The 21,504-nt window shown below is 35.9% G+C and overlaps 3 protein-coding genes across 10 annotated transcripts; 2 read left to right on the top strand and 1 right to left on the bottom strand.

Annotated features, from left to right (window-relative positions):
* Positions 1-1,218: 1,218 nt before the first annotated feature.
* LOC107792993 (B3 domain-containing protein At2g36080) lies at positions 1,219-6,335 on the top strand. The gene is made up of 3 exons (XM_016615262.2): positions 1,219-2,232; positions 3,568-3,842; positions 5,815-6,335. The coding sequence occupies exons 1-3, from the start codon at positions 1,647-1,649 to the stop codon at positions 5,863-5,865; spliced, it is 912 nt and encodes a 303-aa protein (XP_016470748.1). The 5' UTR covers positions 1,219-1,646; the 3' UTR covers positions 5,866-6,335.
* On the bottom strand, positions 6,312-21,019 carry LOC107801707 (uncharacterized). Of its 8 annotated transcripts, XR_012706573.1 has the most exons (7): positions 20,939-21,019; positions 20,633-20,817; positions 18,760-18,914; positions 18,494-18,656; positions 16,767-16,983; positions 7,389-7,477; positions 6,312-6,684 (listed from the first exon to the last, which is right to left on the bottom strand). XR_012706573.1 is itself a non-coding variant. In XM_075247917.1 (6 exons), the coding sequence occupies exons 3-5, from the start codon at positions 18,895-18,897 to the stop codon at positions 16,784-16,786; spliced, it is 501 nt and encodes a 166-aa protein (XP_075104018.1). In that variant the 5' UTR covers positions 18,898-18,914; positions 20,633-20,817; positions 20,939-21,019; the 3' UTR covers positions 7,195-7,477; positions 16,767-16,783. The 8 variants fall into 8 exon arrangements, 7 of the variants coding, with proteins under 7 accessions (XP_075104018.1, XP_016480563.1, XP_016480562.1 ...); XM_075247917.1 differs by lacking the exon at positions 6,312-6,684 and having other exon boundaries at positions 7,195-7,477; XM_016625077.2 differs by lacking the exons at positions 6,312-6,684; positions 7,389-7,477 and having other exon boundaries at positions 16,624-16,983; positions 20,647-20,817.
* LOC142178439 (uncharacterized) lies at positions 13,002-15,955 on the top strand. The gene is made up of 2 exons (XM_075247915.1): positions 13,002-15,101; positions 15,191-15,955. The coding sequence occupies exon 1, from the start codon at positions 13,002-13,004 to the stop codon at positions 14,988-14,990; it is 1,989 nt and encodes a 662-aa protein (XP_075104016.1). The 3' UTR covers positions 14,991-15,101; positions 15,191-15,955.
* Positions 21,020-21,504: the final 485 nt, after the last annotated feature.

Here is a 21,504-nt window from a genome sequence, read left to right on the forward strand (position 1 = left end):
CAAGCCGTGCTTACAGAATGTAGGGTGATGATGTGTACAATAGACCCGTGTGGTCCGGCCCTTCCCCGGATCCCGTACATAACAAGAGCTTAGTGCATCGGGTTGCTCTTTTCTATCTTTGCATTTCACTATTTTTACCTGCGTTATGCTAACTCTCCAAAATACTTACATTAGTATCAGATTTTGACTGGGCACGAAGTTTAAGAAAAGATAAAAGACTTTTGGACTCATGTAAAATGAGTCATATATATTTTGTGTGGTTATGAATCATTGCATAAAAGTAAATTGTTTCCAAATAGAAAAATGAGTCATTTTTTTTGGCACAGACTAAAAAGGAAATAGGTTCACATAAATTGAAACGAAAGTAATAATACTTTTATAAAATTTAACACGCACCTAATAATATTTTCAGAGAATCCGAACAACATAAATTTATACAGCTGCTAAAAGAATCTTAAATCTCATATGCATAAAGATACATGTTTTGCCAATTCCAATGCCACTGGAAAAATGTATAGTAATAATAATGTCATAATGTCATATACTCGAATCATCAGTTGGGTTCACGTAGAACTTAAAAGAAATATATCTACTATATTTTTATTTTCATAATCAAATGGTATGATACTATCTAAGAGTGAACCTGTAATTTTCACCAAACTATGCATCTAAGAGAGTGAACCTATAATTTTCACCTTGTTGTGTATGTATCATGGACCAAGCACATGAAAATAAATTTTGATCCTAAGATATTTTCTGTTTTTATATCATATTAAAGTGTATGACTATCTTATTGAACAATTTATACGGTTAGAAATAACACTGTTCAAATTACTTAATTATATTTTCATATGTATTTAACAATGTTTTTGTACTTGCAGAACAGTAAATAGGTCTGAATACGAATGATTGATTTTTCTTATCAGGCAAATACCTTAAACAAACGTACCGTTGTACTTGCATCTCTCTCATTTTCATCTTTGTTAAATTAATTTCTTGCCACTTGAAATAGTTCCCACGGGTTCCACACCTAAAAACCATAATCACACACCCTCTGTTCAAATACAGCCCTCCTACCTGCTCCTTCCACGTTCCTACATCACTGCATAGGTAATTTATAAGTATTTAGGTTATATGTTATAAGTAAGTGTTATTTATAATTACTATCTTTTAAGGGATCGTTTGGTTTGAAAGCAAGTTATGCTGGGATTAGTTATGGTAGTGTATTAATTATACTGAGATTAGTTTTGCTGAAATTAGTTATTTTAACTGTTTGTTAATTTTAAATTGTCAATTTTACTGTTTTATCCTGTAATTATTATTCCACATTTTACATGTATAAGTTATCCGAATACTATATCCGTAATCTTGGGATAACTTATTCATGATTAGTAATCAAACAAAGAGTAAAGCGGTATTAAAATTTTATCACACAATTATTTTTACCTATCGATCGTACCAAATTAATCCAAAGTAATTTAATTGTATAAATAGTTTTAAACCGTCAGAGCAGATATTTGAAGCTCCATTTATAACCCATTGCTCTCTCTTTCCCTATCTCTCTTCTCATGTGAGAGATGTCCATAAACCATTGTTCTTCACAACTTACAGAACCATTCTAGTGTACAACAAAACAACACTATATCATGGAATCAACAAGAAAATCCTCATCTCCAACTTACAAAAACCAAACTACACCTACTTCTCTCTGTCCTAATAGCAACCGATTAGAAGAAAATGAAATCCCAAAAGAACGTTTGTTTGAGAAACCATTAACACCAAGCGATGTAGGGAAGCTCAATAGATTAGTCATCCCAAAACAACACGCCGAAAAACACTTCCCTCTTAACGGGACACAAAATGACTCGGGCGAAAAGGGATTTTTACTGAATTTCGAGGACGAGTTAGGGAAATTATGGACTTTTAGATATTCATATTGGAATAGTAGTCAAAGTTATGTATTAACAAAAGGATGGAGCCGTTTCGTGAAGGAGAAAAAATTAGATGCTGGTGATTTCGTTTTGTTCGAGCGCCACCGGTTAGACGGCGACCGGACATTTATTGGGTGGAGGAGGAGGAACGCCGCCGCTGGAGCCACCGTTTTGGAGCAAGAAAGTGGTATTGCTCCGCCGGGAGGCGGTGGTGGTGGGTGGGGCCAGGTGTACTACGGTGGGTCTGGGCATCCTTATCCGTCGGCAGGTGTTCCATACCAACCTGACTGTCTTCATGCAGGTATTATTTTCTTTTTTCTTTTTTTTTTCTTCTTCATTTTCGATGTAGTACTGTACCTACATGCAGACAAATACTACACGTTTCTATCTTTTCCGTATTGCTGGTATAGTTATATTATTTTCCAGTATGTATATATTTAATTTCTCTGTGTAAAGAAATACTTTACAATACATAAATGAGAAAATTTAACAACCACCAAAAATAATACTAGTAACAATAATAATAATAATACTTTTTTAGAGTAGACGATTTTATCGAATTGTAAGGAGTAAAGTTAGTAAATCAAGAATTTTCATCAAAATTTAACTTGTCTTAGGGGTTGGAAACATTTCTTTTCTTTCTTTATTTTTGCAGCCTTGTTGGGAAGAGTTGTACATTTTTGACACATTGCATAAATAATCTATGCAAGTGGCAGAGGCATAATTTCCGCGAAGGGGGTTTGGAAAAAATAAATTGTAGTCAGTGGGAATTGAACTTATAACATTTCAAGGATTTTGAACCCCCTTGACCACTAAGCTACACTTTTGAGTTATGTCAAGAGGATTCAAAACTTAATATATAGAGGTAAACAACAGATTTTGCCTTATATATACAGTATAATTTTTCGACGAAGGGGGTTCGGAACCCCCTTCCGCCCTTCCGCCCCCTAAATCCGCCCCTGATCCATGCAAGTTTTTTATTACATGTAGTTTAGTTAATAGTTAATACTAACAACAAGCGGCATGCTACTTGCTTATGTTTTTTCTCCCATCTGATTCAACCAAGTCCCCTTCACCCGAAAATTACACTACGTATATAAAGTCATTTTAATTTTTTCATATATATATATATATATATATATATATATATATATATATATTAGGTGTTTAAGTCCTTTAACTTCTTTGCGTGTTAAAAATTGTATTCTTACATTTTTTAATAAAAATTCTGTTTCCGCCACTGCGTGAATCCGTTCACTGGGCTAGCTTTTATTCCAGTAGCAAAGTTGGAATTCTTGTCTTGAGGTTTTACCTTAATTTCCTCAAAAATAATTTTGTGTTCAAAATTCAAACTCGGCAAATGCAGCCATTGACATTTCTGTGTAAATATATACCAACCAACAACCAATTAGGTCTATTTGATCTTAACACAAACTTTTCTTCAACGAATAACTTGGGCACAGAATATATGATCTTAACACACTAACCGTATATAGCTTTGATGATACGGTTTACATTTAGGCACAGAATTCATATAATGTCTATATACATATATCTGCAAATTCACATTTGAAAAATGGTTGTTTGTTTTTATTTATTATTTATTCATTTTTTTCGTGACAAATTAAATATATAGTAAGAAGAACAATGCACAACCAAACAGCAGCAAATGGGAACAACACACGGAGACAAGTAAGATTGTTTGGGGTGAACCTAGCAGAGTGCGAAGTAGACGAGTCTTTGTGGTCCGAACCATCGACCTCAGATGGTTCGTCGACACCGAGCCACCACCAACAGAGTCATGAGTATCAGGGTCAAGCTGGCCAGCTACATTACCAATATCAAGTCCATTGTTCCAATCCTTCTGCGCCTGCCTCTTCCCATGCTAAAAATAACCATCACAATAACATGGTACGCTACGCTCTTTATTTTATTAATTAAAACTTTAATTACTTTCTTATGCACTACTAAAAATTACAGGAATTAGCAACAAACGCTAAATAAAAAAATCCGTTGCTAATTCTATTTAGTGATAGGTTAGTGATAGATTATCAAAAAATTCTGTTAATAATTTAGCGACAAATCAACGACGAAATTCATAAGTAATTTCAGTTTTTTTTAATAGTGATGGGAATTATAGATATGACTAGTCCGATTTCCAACTTTGATTTTCTTGTTTCCTTTGGTGAGACAGATGTATACACAACTCTACAGTCGCCCTACATAATATTTAATTCTGAAAATACAATGCACCTAGCTAACATGTGTATTGTAGTTAAATCGGAAATAGGTCATAGTAAAGGACTAAAGGCCAAGAAACATATAAATATCTCACGATTTTTAAGTAGTCTATTTGAACAAGTAATTTCTTTTGTCGTAGAAATCAAATTTGCTACTATTTGAAATCATGTAAGCTGTTTTGGAACTTGTAGTGAACTATTTTCTCCTCCCTACTTTTAGTTCCACACCTCTAGAAATATTATTCCTGTATTTCATTTGATGTGACAATTTTTTCTTGGTTTATTTTTAAAAAAAATAACACTTGTTAATACTTTCACTCCCCTGTTTGGTTTAAGGTGAAATTCGAATAATACTCTCCTTCCCTCTATCTCAATTTCTTTCCTTTCGTTTTAGCAGAAATAACAGGGAAATTATCTTTTCTTCTTCCAAATTTTCTCTACTTTTTCTTTGTCTTCTTACCATCTACTTTATGTTTTCCACATGTCTGGAATCGTGTAAAAGGAGAACACCTTGGGAATAACATCAATAAAATGATTGCTAAGAGTGTCTTATCTTTAAAAATAGTGTGTTAACACAACACATCAACCCTCGCAGTTGCAGATGACCGACTTGGGTCTGCTCTGTGGACCCGACCCAAAAGATATTTAGAAAGATGAGTCAAACGAATTAGCTTTGGCCAGCTACTGGTCGACTTCTATAATCAAACTATATGCTTCCTCAACAATAAATAAAAATCACACCTAACATATGCTAGTTTACTGTGTACTATCTTTGTTGTTTTCTGTGACACTATTTCTTTTTAATTTATTTCTAAGAGAATAATATATTTTTATAACTAAAAATAGTTTAAATTTAAAATTCTTATTTTACTTTTAATGACATAATTTTTATAGTTATACAAATATTATGATATGATATGTTTAAGACTTATTTTAAAATTTTCCCTTTTCAAGCATATTCATATAAAAGAAAATGAAACTGAGGAAGTACTATTTTAGCTTTGGGAAGTGAGCAAACAACTTTTTGTAAGAGAAATAGTCAATTCTTAATTACCCTTAGAAATCCTGTATATAGTCGTAGTATTCTTTTCATGCCTAGCTAGGTATTAAAAGAAAGATTTGATGGGGCCATTTACGTTCATTTTGACTAAAGATCAATAACAGTAGGAGTAGGATTAAGAGGTCCAAGGATTGTCATATAGTTTCATAATCAATAGGAAACACACGTATTGCTTGAGATAAATATGTGTAGTATACCATTTAATGATGCATAAGTAAAGTCAAGTGCATGACGTTGTCAACCCTTTAACATGAAGCAACTATGCTACAATTTTTTACTCTTCGAAGTAGCAATTAAGTGGGATATGTATCCATTTCGATACTTGAAAAGTAAAAGTTTAGCTGTCTCTAAACAACAATAATAAACCCCGTCTAATCTGACGAACGGAGTTTAGAGAAGTTAATATGTATATAGCCTTACGACAATTTTAGCTATCTCTATCGCCAAATAACCAGTGGTCCATGGCAGGGATGGTCACATGCACACACTACAATCATTACTTCTATTTTCCTTTTTTATTCTTTTTGAAATATCAAACCTTTATGATGGAATTGCTAATAATTATGTTGTATGGTTGTAACAGGATGTGGATTACTCGAGAGATATGAACCATATGAGATATCACCAGGGATAAGATCTGAGATGTGACATAAGTATTGACTTTTATGGGCCACTTGGAATGTCAAAAACAAGCAAAGAAAACTTGAAAAGGGGAAATCCCAGATTTTCTGGCAACTTGCTTTCCTGAGAAAAAGGTGGTGTATATCAACTTCCACACCTCCCAATTCCAATGTCCAGGAACTTTGAAAGAGACATCAGGGTGTTTGAACGGTGGGGCATTTGGGCAGTGGAGCAAAGGTGGATAGATTAAGATTGTAGGTGCGTCACCCAAGTACAGATTGACGTAAGTAAAGACCCAATTGAAAGAATATGAGTTGTTTGTTTTCAAGAATCTAAAAACTGACAGGTAACATCCTTTTTTTTTTTACACATTTCGATGATAATTCAAGGGCAGAATTCTTTTTGTTCCACAGTACTGTGGTCAATGTACTGTATGTATTGATGATTCATATGAAAAACTGATGAAAAGACTCGTCAATATAACCTGTGAAACTGTGAGTTCAATTCTCAAGAAGTCAGTCAAAGTAAAAATGACAGAATGCAAGATCAACAAGACCTTTTGCATCAAACTTTACGCATCCTTCTCAAATTAGTTGGCTCGCACATGCATGGTTCAGATTTTCTGAGTACCTAACCAAAACTTTAAAGTAATGAATGAAGTAGTAAGGATCATTTAAAACCCTTTGAAAATTTTTAAACAACCGATAAGTACAAGTGTAATCTTCTAATATCCTTCCGCACGTGTAATCCAACTCCAGGATTTATGCATGGATTTGAATTTATTTTCTTCTTTTTAAAAAAAAAAAATAAAGAAAGCTCAACAGGAGCGCACCTGGAAATAAAGGAGAAAGATTAGGCTCAACAGACTAATGAAATGTTAGTCATATGAAGAGAGAAAGTGGGCGTGCAAACGAGCTCACTAAATTTGACTTGGATACTATGTGAAAGAGTCTTTAACATCCCACCCAAAACTTCAAGGCAAAAGGGTGGCTCAGGACCATTTATACATTTTTGGAAACTTGATATTACTAAGGAGTGACAAGTGCAGCATTCTAACAATTCTGTTAAGCAAAATCTTTGTTTGTTATTGAGATTATACTAGTTAATAACAAACTATTACTGAGTGAAAGTAATTACTTTTAATAAATAATGTTATACTATTATTAGTTTTGATAGTCAAACACACTTGTATTGATTTATGATTCAAACCAAGCAAAGCACTTTTTGAGATGCATTGGGCGATCCTCACTGGACAATGGTGGAAGAGGTTGATGGAAATAAGAGCATGCTTAACAAGGTCGGGGCTCAAAATTTGAAAGCGGTAAACTTTAATTCACAGACCTAAAAATGCATCAGCATATAAAAAATGAAAACAACTACTGAAGCATATCAATTACTCCTACTTAGGGGTATGATACAGGCTATATCCTAGTCATCCTGGTTACATGTTCCGAGTCCAACACAAGTTGACAACGGTTTATAGAGTTCAACAGTATGACTAACTACTAAAGATGCAAAGCAAGGTAGCATTATTACCTGTCAAAGTCAACCATTAATTAAGAAATGAAGACTGGAAGATTACCACCATTGACTTTTGTTAGGAATCTCACGAAATTCTAGTGCTCCTGCAAGTGGGAGGTCACCAGACGCATATTAGAATTTAGAACCAGCGACCAGTTACAAAATTGACTCCTCTGCTAATGATAAGTCAATCATCAAACCAAGTACAAGAATAAATCTAAGAGAAGCAAAGTGTTTCCTTCAGCTTTATGCTTTTATAGCAACTTCCTTGCATTTTACGCCTGTGAGGGAAGCAAATGGTGTATTTCCATTAAGACAAATTAATGGTAAAAGTCATGTTGATAACTCTGGGCAGGAACCTTTAATCTTGGAAAGGAATAAGGATAGCGATATTCACATAAAGATGCAGTATACGTTCCAAACAAAGTACTCTCAATTGTTATGAACAAAATAACGATTGAAAAAAGTAGAGCACTGGTTGGAGAACGAGAACTATTAGAAGAATTCTTGATGTCTGCCTATGAAGGACCAATGACAAAGATAGAATTATGATTTCTAGGACATTGTCAGAAATTTTTATTAGAATGTGCTAAAATAAAAACCAATGCACTTGATGGATTTCAACCAAGCAGCCACCCATGACCCAGGCAATAATTACTTAATAAGGATTCCCACAGACAGTGACAAATAGGCCAAGTTACAGAGACCTATCTTAATGGACAAAGTGATAGCCGCTCCCCAAGGAGGCATGAAGTTTTTAAAATGTACATGCTTCATGAAGGGAGTTTCTGCAGCTTGGAGAAATGCACATTGGTGGATTTATTCAATCTGATGTCTCCCCTTTCCCCTCTTCTGATAGACCCTTAATGTCAAGCCCAGATCCTGGTTGAGCTTACTAAGTGTTGGGCCTTTTCTTATTGGGCCATCTTTCATTTTTACACTTCAGGGAACCGGCCCTTATCCGGATATTTTCAATTTTAGCCACATTCATTTGTACATATAAATAGAGCTAGTTGACTCTATTTTTAATTAATGGATCAATTTCTATTTACCCTATCGTCTCTCAGTTCTTCTCTCTCACCGACTTAGGCGATTAGGGTTATCTACTTGATCCAATTCTCAAATTTCTCGTTGATTTCATAAGTTAACATGGTATCAGAGCATTGATCCGAGTTGTCCGCAACGCTCTTCATCACTTCATCGGTTTGGTTCCTTTGGTTTCGTCAATCACGGTCTTCCGTGACGATTTCGATGGTTCAGACAATGTTTGGGGCTTTCTACAAATTTTGCCTCTGCAAGATCAGGTTTCACTTTCCTTGTGCTCAATCAAGGAATTCCGGTAACATCCCTTTGATTCCCCACAGTGATTGATAGATTGTTCAAGTTTGTGCCCTAATTTTGAAAATTGTTCATATCTGTGTTTGGTCTTCTGTGTATTTGATATGAAACGTTGGGATTGAGACATTGTTGTATATGTGAAATAGTTTCAATCTCTATTTTCGACTTTGATTTGCACGCATGGCCCCAGATTCGACTTCTACCTCCTCACCTACGCATACTGTAATTCCCCCTAGTACCTCACTTGATCCTTCTCATCCGTTGTATGTGCATGCATCAGATAATCCGGGAGTTACACTGGTAACTGTCCCTTTCTCTAATACTGGGTATGTATCTTGGAGAAAGAATCTTCTTATTGCTCTATCTGTGAAGAACAAGGTTGGGATGGTTAATGGGAGAATCACTCAGCTACCTCCTGACTCTCCTTTGTATGATCACTGGCTAAGATGCAATGACATGGTGTTTGCATGGTTGAGTAACTCAGTGTCTAGGGATATTGCTGATAGTGTACTTCACTGTGACACTGCAAGGGATCTTTGGAAGGATATAAAGGAGAGATATGGTCAATCTAATGATAGTATATACTACCAAATTCAAAGAGAAATTGGTGGAGTTTCTCAGGGTTCTAGTGACATTGCTAGTTATTACACTAGGTTAAGAAAATTATGGGATGAGTTAAAAACTGCTTCATTTGGTCCAGCTTGTACCTGTAGAGCAGAACCACAGTGCAGTGAAGGACAAAAACTCATTCATTTTCTTACTGGGTTGAATGAAACATACTCCAATGTTAGAAGTAACATTCTTATGATGATTCCTGTGCCTTCTTTGAGTAAAGCCTATTCAATGTTGCTACATGATGAGAGTCAAAGGGAAATTCAAACTTCAGGATCTTCATTTCTTTCTGAATCAAATTCCTTTCATGCCAAATCTACTCATGTTCAAAATAATTCAACAAACAAGTATTACTCTCAGAAAATCAGTTTTGAGAATAAAAGGACAAACATTGTGTGCAAATACTGTAGAAAACCTGGTCATTCTGTTGACAAGTGTTATAGGCTGCATGGGTTCCCTCCTGACTTCAAATTTACCAAAGGGCAGAAGGTTGTAGCCTGTGTTCAGCTTGATGACCCTAGAACTGATTCTCTTTCAGCTCCTGAAGCCCTGCCTGGAAGTCCAGTCCATGGGTTCATTAAAGAGCAGTATCAACATCTCATGAGCCTATTCCAACAGTCTCAAGTATCTGTTGCAACTCAGGATCCCAGCATTGCCTCTTCTGCTATGGGAGCATTTGATTACAGTGCTTGTACAACTACTTGCAATCATGTTTCTTCTATCAATAAAGCTGATCTTTTCTGGCATCAAAGACTAGTGCATATGCCATTTAATAAAATGAGATCTATTTCAGTTGTTTCTGATAAATTGTCTTCAAAAAAATCTTTTATTTGTTCCCTTAGCTAGGCAACAAAGACTCCCATTCCTTGATAGCACTATCAAGTCCACTCACTCCTTTCAACTTATACATATTGATCTATGGGGTCCTTATCATACAAGGACATATAATGGTTTTAGGTATTTCTTGACTATTGTTGATGACTTTTCAAGAGTGACCTGGACATACTTACTTTCCTGTAAGAGTAATGCTTTTTCTATTATCAAAGCTTTTGTTTCCATGGTCTAGAATCATTTTAACTCTAAAGTTCAAACAATTAGGGGTTTGATAATGCATTTGAGCTAGGCTCCAGTGCTCAAATCTCTTCCTATTTTGCCGATTCTGGTATTTTTCACCAAACCACAATTCCCCACACTCCTTAACAAAATGGGGTTGTTGAGAGGAAACACAAACATCTCTTGGAAACATCAAGAGCACTTTTTATTTCAATCTAAACTACCTGTCAAATATTGAGGTGATTGTGTGCTTACTGCCACCTACCTGATCAATAGGTTTCCCTCTAGTGTTTTACACAACTTGTCACATTTTGAGAAACTTCATGGTCATCCTCCTACATATTCTCATCTAAGAACCTTTGGTTGTCTTTACTTTGCTACCTTGCCAAAGGTGGGTAGGGATAAATTCCAACCTAGAGCATCTCCATGTATTTTTCTAGGTTATCCTTTAGGAAAGAAAGGGTATAAATTGCTCAATCTTACGTCTCATTCCATCTTATTCTTCAGGGATGTCATTTTTCATGAGCATATCTTCCCTTATCATTCATCATCTCCTCCTACTGCTTTCCTATTTCTCCTGATCCCTTTACAGACATTTCACCTACTGCTACAACTTCTGCACCTTCACCTGTTCAGGTTCCTCAACCTGCTTCACCAATGGCTTCTTCTCCTCAAGCTACTCATTCCTCTTCTCTTTCTATTGTTCCTTCTTCTATACCCCTTAGGAGATCCACTAGAGAATCTAACACACCTGCCTATCTTTAAGACTATGTTTGCTACACAACCATTCCCACTTTTCCTGTGAATTCCAAGGTTACCTCTATTGAGATTCACATGCATGAACCTCAGTTTTACCATCAAGCAGCACCTCATCATGCCTGGCAGGATGCTATGATTAAAGAATTTCAAGCCTTGGAGGCAAATCATACTTGGGACATTGTCCCTTTGCCTCCCGGGAAGAAGGCCATACCATGCAAATGGGTCTATAAAATCAAACAAAGGTCCGATGGTTCAATTGAGAGATACAAAGCTAGATTGGTGATTAGAGGTGATTCTCAGAAAGAGGGCATAGATTATTTTGAAACTTTCGGTCCAGTTGTCAAGATCACAATTGTCAAGTGCCTTCTCACCTTAGCAGTAAAGCATGGTTGGGCAGTCCACCAGTTGGATGTCAACAATGCTTTTCTACATGGAGATCTCCATGAAGAGGTGTACATGAAAATTCCTTTGGGTTTGAGTGTTGCTCCTTCTTCCTCTGATCCTTCTTTAGCTTGCAAATTGAAGAAATCTCTCTATGGTCTAAAACAGGCTTCTAGACAATGGTTTGCAAAGCTCTCACAGTCTCTCCTTTCTAGAGGTTACTCCCCTAGCAAGAACGACTCTTCTTTGTTCACCAAAATCACTGCCTCCTCCATTGTCATTTTGGTAGTATATGTGGATGATATCCTTTTAGCTGGTGATAATAGTCAAGAAATTGCAAACTTGAAAGCCTTTTTAGATCAACAGTTCAGAATCAAAGATCTTAGTTCTGTTCATTATTTCCTTAGTCTTGAGGTCTCTCTGGTACAAGATGGTTATATAGCCCATCAACACAAGTACACAAAGGATTTCACTGTCAAGAGGCTAAGCCTGTTACTACTCCTCTTGATCCCCAGAACAAGCTTTATATTGATTCTGGTGGTTCCATTTCTGATCCTTCTATCTATAGAAGGTTGATTGGCAAACTGAATTTCTCACAGCACACCAGGCCTGACATCTCCTTCTTTGTTCAACATTTGAGCCAGTTTCTGGTGTTTCCTAAAGTTCCTCATATGTTGGTTGCACTACATGTTCTCAGATATCTTGCCAATGACCCTGCTCAGGGTGTCTTACTCAGCAACTCTTCTGATTTCACCCTCAAAGCTTACTCTGATTCTGACTGGGCTGCCTGCCCTATCTCAAGGAGATCTGTTACTGTATATTTTGTTCTTCTTGGTAATTCTCCTGTTTCTTGGAAGTACAAGAAGTAGCCTATTGTTTCCTTAAGCTCTGCTGAAGCAGAATATAGAGCTTTGAGACAGGTGGTTGCTGAGGTTTCCTGGCTGCTTAGGCTTCTTGCTGATATGGGTTTGTCTATTACTTCTCCTGTTTCTATTTTTTGTGACAGTCAAGCTGCTGTACACAGTGTTTAAAAAAGCGCTCGCTTCATCGCTTTAAGAGAGAAGAGAGGCGAAGCATGAAAGGCAGCGCTTCAGCTTGCTGAAGCGACCCAGGTCAGTAAAAGCGACCGCTTCTCTGTAAAAAGCGAGAAGCGGGGAAAGCGAAGCGAAGAGAAGAAGCGTTCGCTTCTCTGTATTAAAATACTCAACCCTATTTTATTAAAAATAAGTTTTTTTGATTAAACACTGATCTTCAACAACAGCGACTAGTATTCTTCAACTTCCAACAGCAACGACTTCTTCTTCATCTACTTCTGATTTCTGAAAGAATCTCAAATCATCAACTAGGGTTGTTCTTCTTCTTCTTCTTCAACTTCAAGTTCAAGACTTCAACAGGTATGTTCTGAACTTCTGATTTCCATTCTTCTTCTTCTTCTTCTTATTCTTTTTCTTTCTAAACGTCCAAAAAGCAGCGAAATGCTGGCGAATGTTTTCCAGAATTTTACTGCCCAATTTTTCCAGAATTTTACTGCCCAATTTTTCCAGTTATTATCAGATAATTCCTATGATTTTTTATATCCTTTATAGTTTATTCTTAGTTCTTATTGCCTTTCTTATGTGTTATGTAGTTGTTCTTTTAATGGATCCAAAAGAAGATAGGAAAGATCTGGCTTGGGCTTACTCTGAAAGAGTTTGCGAGACCAACAAGATGGCAATTAGATGTCTTTTTTGTGACAAGATTTCAAATGGAGGAATCTATCGTCAAAAAGCGCATCTAATCGGCGGTGATCCAAATGTCGCATCTTGTCCTAAAGTTCCATCGCATGTGAAGGAAGATTTGAAAGCATTCCTTCATAAAAAGAGAGAGTTAAAGACTCAACTGATTCATGAACAAGAACTGTATAATCTTGATGACGATGATGAAACAGAAGAAGGTGACGATGCTTCGTCGCTTCCACCAAAATCACAAAAGCGGGGAAGGATGCAACCAATGTCTTCTAGTTGTGGATCTACTGGCAAGACCAAAGGTCCTATGGATTGTTACTTCTCGCAAAAATCTGGAGATAAGGAAGGAAAAGGTGGTAATCCTCAAATTGATGCCAAAACGATTTTGAGGGATCGTGCAATTACAATGTTTGCGCGGTGGATGTATGATGCAGGTCTTCCTTTTAATTGTGTTAATTATACTGACACTTTTTCTGCTTTTATTGAGGCCGTAGGTCAATATGGTCCAGGAATGAAGCCTCCAACATATCATGAAGTTAGAGGGCCATATCTAAAAAAAGAGGTAGCAGAGGTGAACAAAATCGTGGAGGAGCACAAAGTAGAATGGAACAAGTTTGGTTGTTCCATTACGATGGATAAGTGGACGGCGAGAAATGAAAAAATGATCATCAATATCTTGGTGAATTCTCCTAAGGGAAGCCTGTTTCTTGAGTCCGTTGATGCAAGCGACTCTTCGACTGATTCAACCAAAATGTACTCTTTGTTCAAGAGTACAATAGACTCTATTGGAGCAGAAAATGTTATTCAAGTTGTCACGGACAACGCCAGTGAAAATGTTAAAGCTGGAGATTTGATGTCTGCTGGGTACCCGCATATTTATTGGACTCCGTGTGCAGCACATTCCATTAATTTGATCTTTAGTGACATTTTCAAGGAAAGACCCTTTAGTTCAATCTTTAATCAGGCAATTAGAGTGCATTCCTATATTGTTCAAAGGCCTTTGTTATTGAATATGATGAAGAGATTCACTAAACAAAGAAGCTTGGTGAAACCCGCAAAGACAAGATTTGCTACTGCTTTCTTGACTTTGCATAGGATGTATGAGCAAAAAAGCAATTTGAAGAAGTTGTTTGTTTCAGATGAGTACACTAACAGTGCCTATGGAAGGGAAGCTCGAGGGAGAGAATCTGCAGATATTATACTTTCTCCTTCATTCTGGAACAATGTGGTTCATGCATTGAAGATTGGTGGTCCTTTAGTTAAAGTGCTTCGTTTGGTGGATGGGGAGCAAAGGCCACCAATGGGCTACCTGTACGAAGCAATGGATAGGGCAAAGGAGGCTATTCAAGTCTCGTTTAGTGATCAAAGAAAATACAAAAGAGTCTTTGAGATCATAGATAAAAGGTGGGATAGTAAGCTTCATAGCCCTTTGCATGCAGCTGGACTTGTTTTGAACCCGGAACTGTTTTATGACAATGAAGAAAGGATTCTAGGAGATGAACCTTTGTGGAATGGATACTATGAATGTATTGAGAAGTTGATACCTGAAGAATCCGTGCAAGATAAAATAACAGAGCAATTTAGTATTTATAGGAACGCTGAGCAACTTTTTGGAAAAAACATGGCGATTAGACAAAGAAAGACGAAGTCACCAGGTGAGCGAGTGCTTATATGTTGTTTTATAGTTAATAAGTTATTTCTTTATCAATATTATGTTTTGAAAATTTGTTCTACTTCTACAGTTGAATAGTGGAAGCAATATGGCCATTCCACTCCGGATTTACAAAAGTTTTCCATCAAGGTTCTAAGTCTAACATGTAGCTCATCCGGGTGTGAAAGGAATTGGAGCGTGTTTGAACATGTAAGAACTAAGAAGAAAGATTTAGTATATTGAGATAATTAAATTATATCTCAATTGTCCTAAACTTACTAATTACTTATTATTTGCAGATTCATACCAAAAAAAGGAACAAACTAACCTTGAAGCGTCTCAATGATCTAGTATTCATTAAGTACAATAGAACATTGAGGCGTCGTTACAACGCTCGCAATGTAATTGATCCAATTAGTTTGGACAGCATCGATCATGCTAATGAATGGCTAACTGGAGTCCCGGAAGATCATGCAGATGAAGAAGTATTTGAGGAAACTTCTGATTTCACTTGGGGTGATGTTGCGGAGGCGCGTGGAATTGGGGAGAGGATTTATGGTTTGAGAGGGAGTACCTCAACTTCAAGTTCACAGAGGAAGGGAAAAGAGGCAGCTACTTTGTCCCTAGTTGATGAAGAAGAAGAAGTTGAAGAAGATGACGAGCAATATAATAATGATAGTGGAATACAAGAATTTGACAATCTTGTATAAGAATAGGATGCTCATTTTGTGCTTTAATTGATACTACTATTTAGTTTTTATATTGAAGTATTGAACATTTGCTTACAATTACATGTGTTGTCTATGCAATATATTTTATTTTTAAAAAAAAATTCGCTTCACTTCAAAAAAGCGAGCGCTTCGCTTCTCGCTTCTGGCTTTAAGCGAAATGGGGTTTGTCGCTTTTTCTCGCTTCATGCTCTTCACAACACTGGCCGTACATATTGCCAGAAATCCAGTTTTCCATGAGCACACCAAACACATTGAAGTGGATTGTCATTATGTTAGGGATGTTCTTTCTTCTGGGGTGATCTCTCTTTAGCATGTGCATACTTCTGCCCAACTAGCTGATATGCATACCAAGGCCTTAACTAGTGTTCCTCATCACAGACTTTTATGCAAGCTTGGTGTTCAATCACCCTCAAGCTTGGGGGGGGGGGGGGGTCTGATAGACCCTTAATGTCAAGCCCAGATCCTGGTTGAGCTTACTAAATGTTGGGCCTTTTCTTATTGGGCCATCTTTCATTTTTACACTTCAGGGAACCGGCCCTTGTCCGGATATTTTCAATTCTAGCCACATTCATTTGTACATATAAATAGAGCTAGTTGACTCTATTTTTAAATAATGGATCAATTTCTATTTACCCTATCGACTCTGAGTTCTTCTCTCTCACCGACTTAGGCGATTAGGGTTATCTACTTGATCCAATTCTCAAATTTCTAGTTGATTTCATAGGTTAACATCTTCCCTGTTGAATTCCGAACCATACACCCTCAATGAATTTAAACATAAACAATGCTGTCAAGCATAGAGGTGGTGTTCCCTTATGGTTTCAAGTAATACATCAACAAGACTGTTAGAATAAGCAATGCATCTACATATAGCCACCAGCTAATACCTAAGAAATTTCAGGCATGAGACAGTCAGAACGTTGCCAAACTAACTTCCAACAACAGTACAATGAATATAGCAAAATAAAGTAGTGCCCAGAAACTGGTAGCATACCCGAGTATTATCATTTAATATCATCCCTTCTATTGAAACCATTATAGTTATGTACAAAAAGAGAATTGGTGATACTTATTAACATGATTGTCGCAAACAAGGGAAGACATAATACAAGTTCTTGCAGCGGTATTGCAAAAGATAACTCACGAATTGTCCATTAGAACTCAAGTTGGTCCTATGGAATTGGATGCATCAGTGTCTTTGGAAGACTTCGAGTCTTTATTTTTCTCCATGGTTTGTTGAATACCTTCTTGATATCCTTGTATGAAACTTTTAAGTGCATCTTTATATGCAGAAGCTCTTGTCATGTAAACTCGTTGCAATGCTGGTCGTAGTGTCTCCATTCCACCTCGTGCAGCCACAGCTAGGAAAAAAAGAGCAAAGGTTTCATAACTCAATTTAGAAATGATTTCGACACGACTGAAAGGACTTATCTACTAATTGAAGAGACCACAAGAAATATACAACGATATAATTGAAAGTGTTAGGCAATCGCTATGCAGTTAAAAAATTTAGATGGAGAGCAATAAATTATCGCAAAGTTTTGTGAAAATAAGATATCCAGCATCTTGCAGCATGTTATACTTGCCAGGTGGCTTACGGCCAAAAAAGTAGAGAATGTCAAACAGTAAAAACAAATACTTTCCATAAAACAAGCATGGGTAATTGAGAATTTTAAGATGGATAGATGATAAAGTAGTGAGAAATGCCACAAATAATTAACAAAAATAGATACTCCTATAATGTTAAAAATCAACTGGAAATTAGATTATAATGTTAACATGCAACTGTACTATCATTATTAATTAGAATTACGAGACCAATATTTGATAAGGAAAGAGGTAATCAAAGAGAAAATGAAACAACAGAACTAAATGGATGAAACGGACTCTTAGAAAATTGTCGAAACCTGACAAAATTATGGTTGCATCAAGTCACCATTAGGTGCTTGAACATCAAAAGGTCATCAGAGCATCAAAAAGTATGCAAGAAATCTTCTAGTTACTTTCCCCACGATCTAATTTACCAAAAAGCTTCAATCCTCCATTTTACAAATACTTACCAATATGAGTCAGACAATGATAATTCAATACTTCCAACCTATGTTGCTCAGACCCTTCATAAATCCTATTGCACCCATGTAGATCACGATTTGGGTGTGGGTGTTGGATCCACAACGGATTTGGTCAACATACCTCAGGGTTTTAACGACATCTATGACCAATATGTATAGATTGTTTGATTTGATTTTGGGTTTATGTCATTCATATAAAGTATGATAACGCTTTGCTATTGCACGAGATATCTTATGAATAAACTATTAGGTGTTTATAAGGATTAAATTTTATTAGATTTAGTTCAATAACTTTAATTAATTGTAATACATAGTTATAGTCGTCATGCTACACATCTATTGACTGTGTCCCAGCACCCGTATCCGCACTCGGATCCATATCCCCGAATACTAAAATTTACGTGATAAAGAATTCAACCTCTAGATTTGCACCCGTATCGGGTGCCCACACCTGAGTCCGAGCAATATAGCATCCAACCAGTTTTAACATCAAAAGGTCATCAATCAAAAAAGTATGACAAGAGATCTCCTCTGAACCTACTTTCCCTTATATGATCTAATTTTCTCCTTGTATGATCTAATTTTGAGAAAAGTATCACTCCTATCATTCATATAGAGATACCATTTGTACCAGAAAGAAGCAGAGGGGCATTCCTGGAATGTATACATGGACATATCTTTTACAATAACTTGGGTAAAAAGTATTGCCATTGATCTAGCATATATCTGGTAAAGCATCCGCGTATAAAAATGTAAGAAAAACAATCATATATGAAAGATAACTGGTCAGGTAGTTTACCTAGATCCTCTATTGTTGAGGGTTCCTTCTCCTTTCTGCTACCATTTTCTTCATCCGACTCGTCTTCAATCTCACTCTTCTTTTTGTGATCATTGGGCCGAAGTTCAGGACCAATGTCCCTCACCCAGCTTGCAGCATAAAGCCTAGACGCTTCCTTCAGCACCTGAATCAAAATTACCAAGAACAAACAATAATCACTGGTAAATGCATCACCATAATTCATTATCAAAAGATTTCACCAGAAAGAAAATAAAAAGAACACTCACAAGATAGCGCTCCTTCAAAGTTAGTTTCCTACGTTTTTTGATGTGGGGAGGGTCCGGTAAAGATGAAGGAAAAGCAATCTCCTTCAGATCATATCGAACATAATCAGATACTTTCCTCCAAACTATCTTCAGCTTCATTTTGAATCTTGAATTACCTTTACATATAATGCATAAACTCCAAGTTAGTTCATGATCAAACAATATAAATACCTACATACACGTATGCATGCATATATATGTACTAAAACTAGAGGAATTATTTTCTATTATAATGGTCAAATAACTGTTCACGGAATGGAATGTGAGAAATAAAAGGTCTTCAGAAACTGGTCCTCTCTCTGACCCAAGAACTACTTACTTTCCTTAAAAAATATATATAACTGACGAAAAGGTGCAAGGCAGAGAAACTCATTTTCACTGTTGAATCAACTTATAGCAACAATCATGATGGATCAAAATTATGTCTCCTTGATTAAAGCCTCCTTTTTATGTTTATTGCGAAAATGAGTTCTAATTAACATCCTAAAGTCATGTATGAGACTTATTAATCCATTGTTAGATGTTTACAGTCTACTAACGAAGAAATCATTACATGTTTGTGTGTTTATGCACGCGCTACCATTAAAAAGATTGCAAATGGAACGACAACAAGAGTGCCACTTTGCCAGTTCAGTTCATATGTTTTCTTTACCCCAGATACCTTCATCAGCAAAAGAGACAACTACTGCTTGAAGAGTTCAACCTCTTTCGGGCAATTTATCAAACACTTTGTAATCACAATAAAATCTACAGAATATGAATTCCTACATGCACTATTACCGCCGATTGTGGTTTGTCATTGGAAATTGGAATGGAATGGAATGAAACGGAAGAAGGGGATGCGCGAGATAACTCACCAATAGAAAGCGGCTCCGCAAAAGGAGATTTGCGCACTTTATATTTGTCAGAAATGTAAACAAACAAACTTTGGAATTTTAATTTCTTTTACTGCCAGCGTATAGTGTAAAACTTTTAATATATTCCAAATAAGGCCTCATACCTTGGGGCTGGGGGATCACAATTTGATTTGCTCTATGCTCGACCTTTTTCTTCAAAATAAAGGCAACGCAACAACGTTTGATTACTTATAAAATTGGTCGCACTAATTATAGTCCACGCACCAGGTAGGCATAGATTTAAGGAGTAAAATGTTCGCTACAAAAGATGTTTATTCTCAAGCTAAACCAAAAATATTTAATATTATTACAAAGGTGTTTTAAGGAGTAAAATGCTCACTACTAAAAGATTTTCATTCCGGAGATTCAAACCCAAAAAATTTAACATTATTACAAAGGGGCGAAGCACACAATAAAAGTTTTAGAATACTACGAAAAAGTTCAATAAAGTTAGATTGCTCGCATGCCATCACCAGTTGAAATAAAAATATTTTACAAAATTCCTTCCGATTTCTAATTTTTCAGATAATAAATAAAAGTTGATAAAAAGAACTAGAACAGAGTCAAATCCAAAGGAAATTTTATGCAATTGAATCTAAATTGTTTTTACGTCATGAGATTTAGTAGTTTCATTGTACCAATATTCAAAATCGATCTAATGCCCATTAAATTTCTCATATATATATATATATATATATATATATACACACACACATACATAATTTCTCAAGGATCTTGCTCTCCCTTCAGAACGACGACTTATTCACCTAGCAAACTTAAAGAAATCAGCACTCTTAGCGGATAAAAATCGTTAAAGTACTGGACAAACAAACTCTTAAAATAAATAGAAACATGGCTACTAGAGAAATACTTATAAATTAATTCAACCATTTCATTTATTAGAATATAATTCAGAAGTATGAGTAAAAAGTTTTCACCTGAACTAACTTACTACTGTTGCCGTATATGAGATAAGGTGCAGATCCAGATGAAAATATTCAGGTGCTATGGTAGATTGTAGATCAAACTGACTAGTTTAACTGCCAGTTTTCTTTTCCTCCTTCACTCATCGCCACTTTTTACTTTACTCATTACGCGCACATAGAAAACAAACCAGCGCAACCTGCAAGCACCATCACTAAAATTATTTCTATATGAAGCTTTCCAAGAAAATAATGAAAGCGATTTATATTATTAAGAAGTATGATATTATTAAAATAATGACAAGTTTTCTGGAATATCACCCTTCACTCTGGATGTGATATTAAGAACAAAATAAGAATAAACCTGCGAGTTCACTAATTAAAATGGCTTCTAAATACATTGTCATCTACCTGCTATTTTCTTTTTCTTCATATTTCATATCTTATCAACTTTAATTTTTATTTGTGGGGTCTAAATTTTCAACAGATTACTAATCAGACAGAGAAGACAAAAAATTTTAATAAGTTTGAGTAGCCTTCAATCTACTAAGGAAAATAACAACTCTTTCTACCCCTCGATCTGCATTGTGATGACCCAAAATGTCATCTTTAAATTTAATAATGAATTCTGTATTCTAAGACCTCGTAAAGTACTATTTATTATTACTCGACTTGGGTGCACAATCCATAAAATTTTTCGGAAAGTTTTTATGTGAAAAATAGATTAAAATGTGAATTCGAGCTTTAAAACTCAACTGAGTTGACTTTGGTCAATATTTTGAGCAAACGGACTCGGATAAGTATTTTGACAGTTCCGGTAGGTCCGTATCATGATTTGGGACTTGGGCGTATGCCTATAATCAAATTCCGAGGTCCCTAGCCTAAGA

This window comes from Nicotiana tabacum, chromosome 24 (assembly GCF_000715075.1).
Source record: "Nicotiana tabacum cultivar K326 chromosome 24, ASM71507v2, whole genome shotgun sequence".
NCBI lineage: Eukaryota > Viridiplantae > Streptophyta > Magnoliopsida > Solanales > Solanaceae > Nicotiana > Nicotiana tabacum.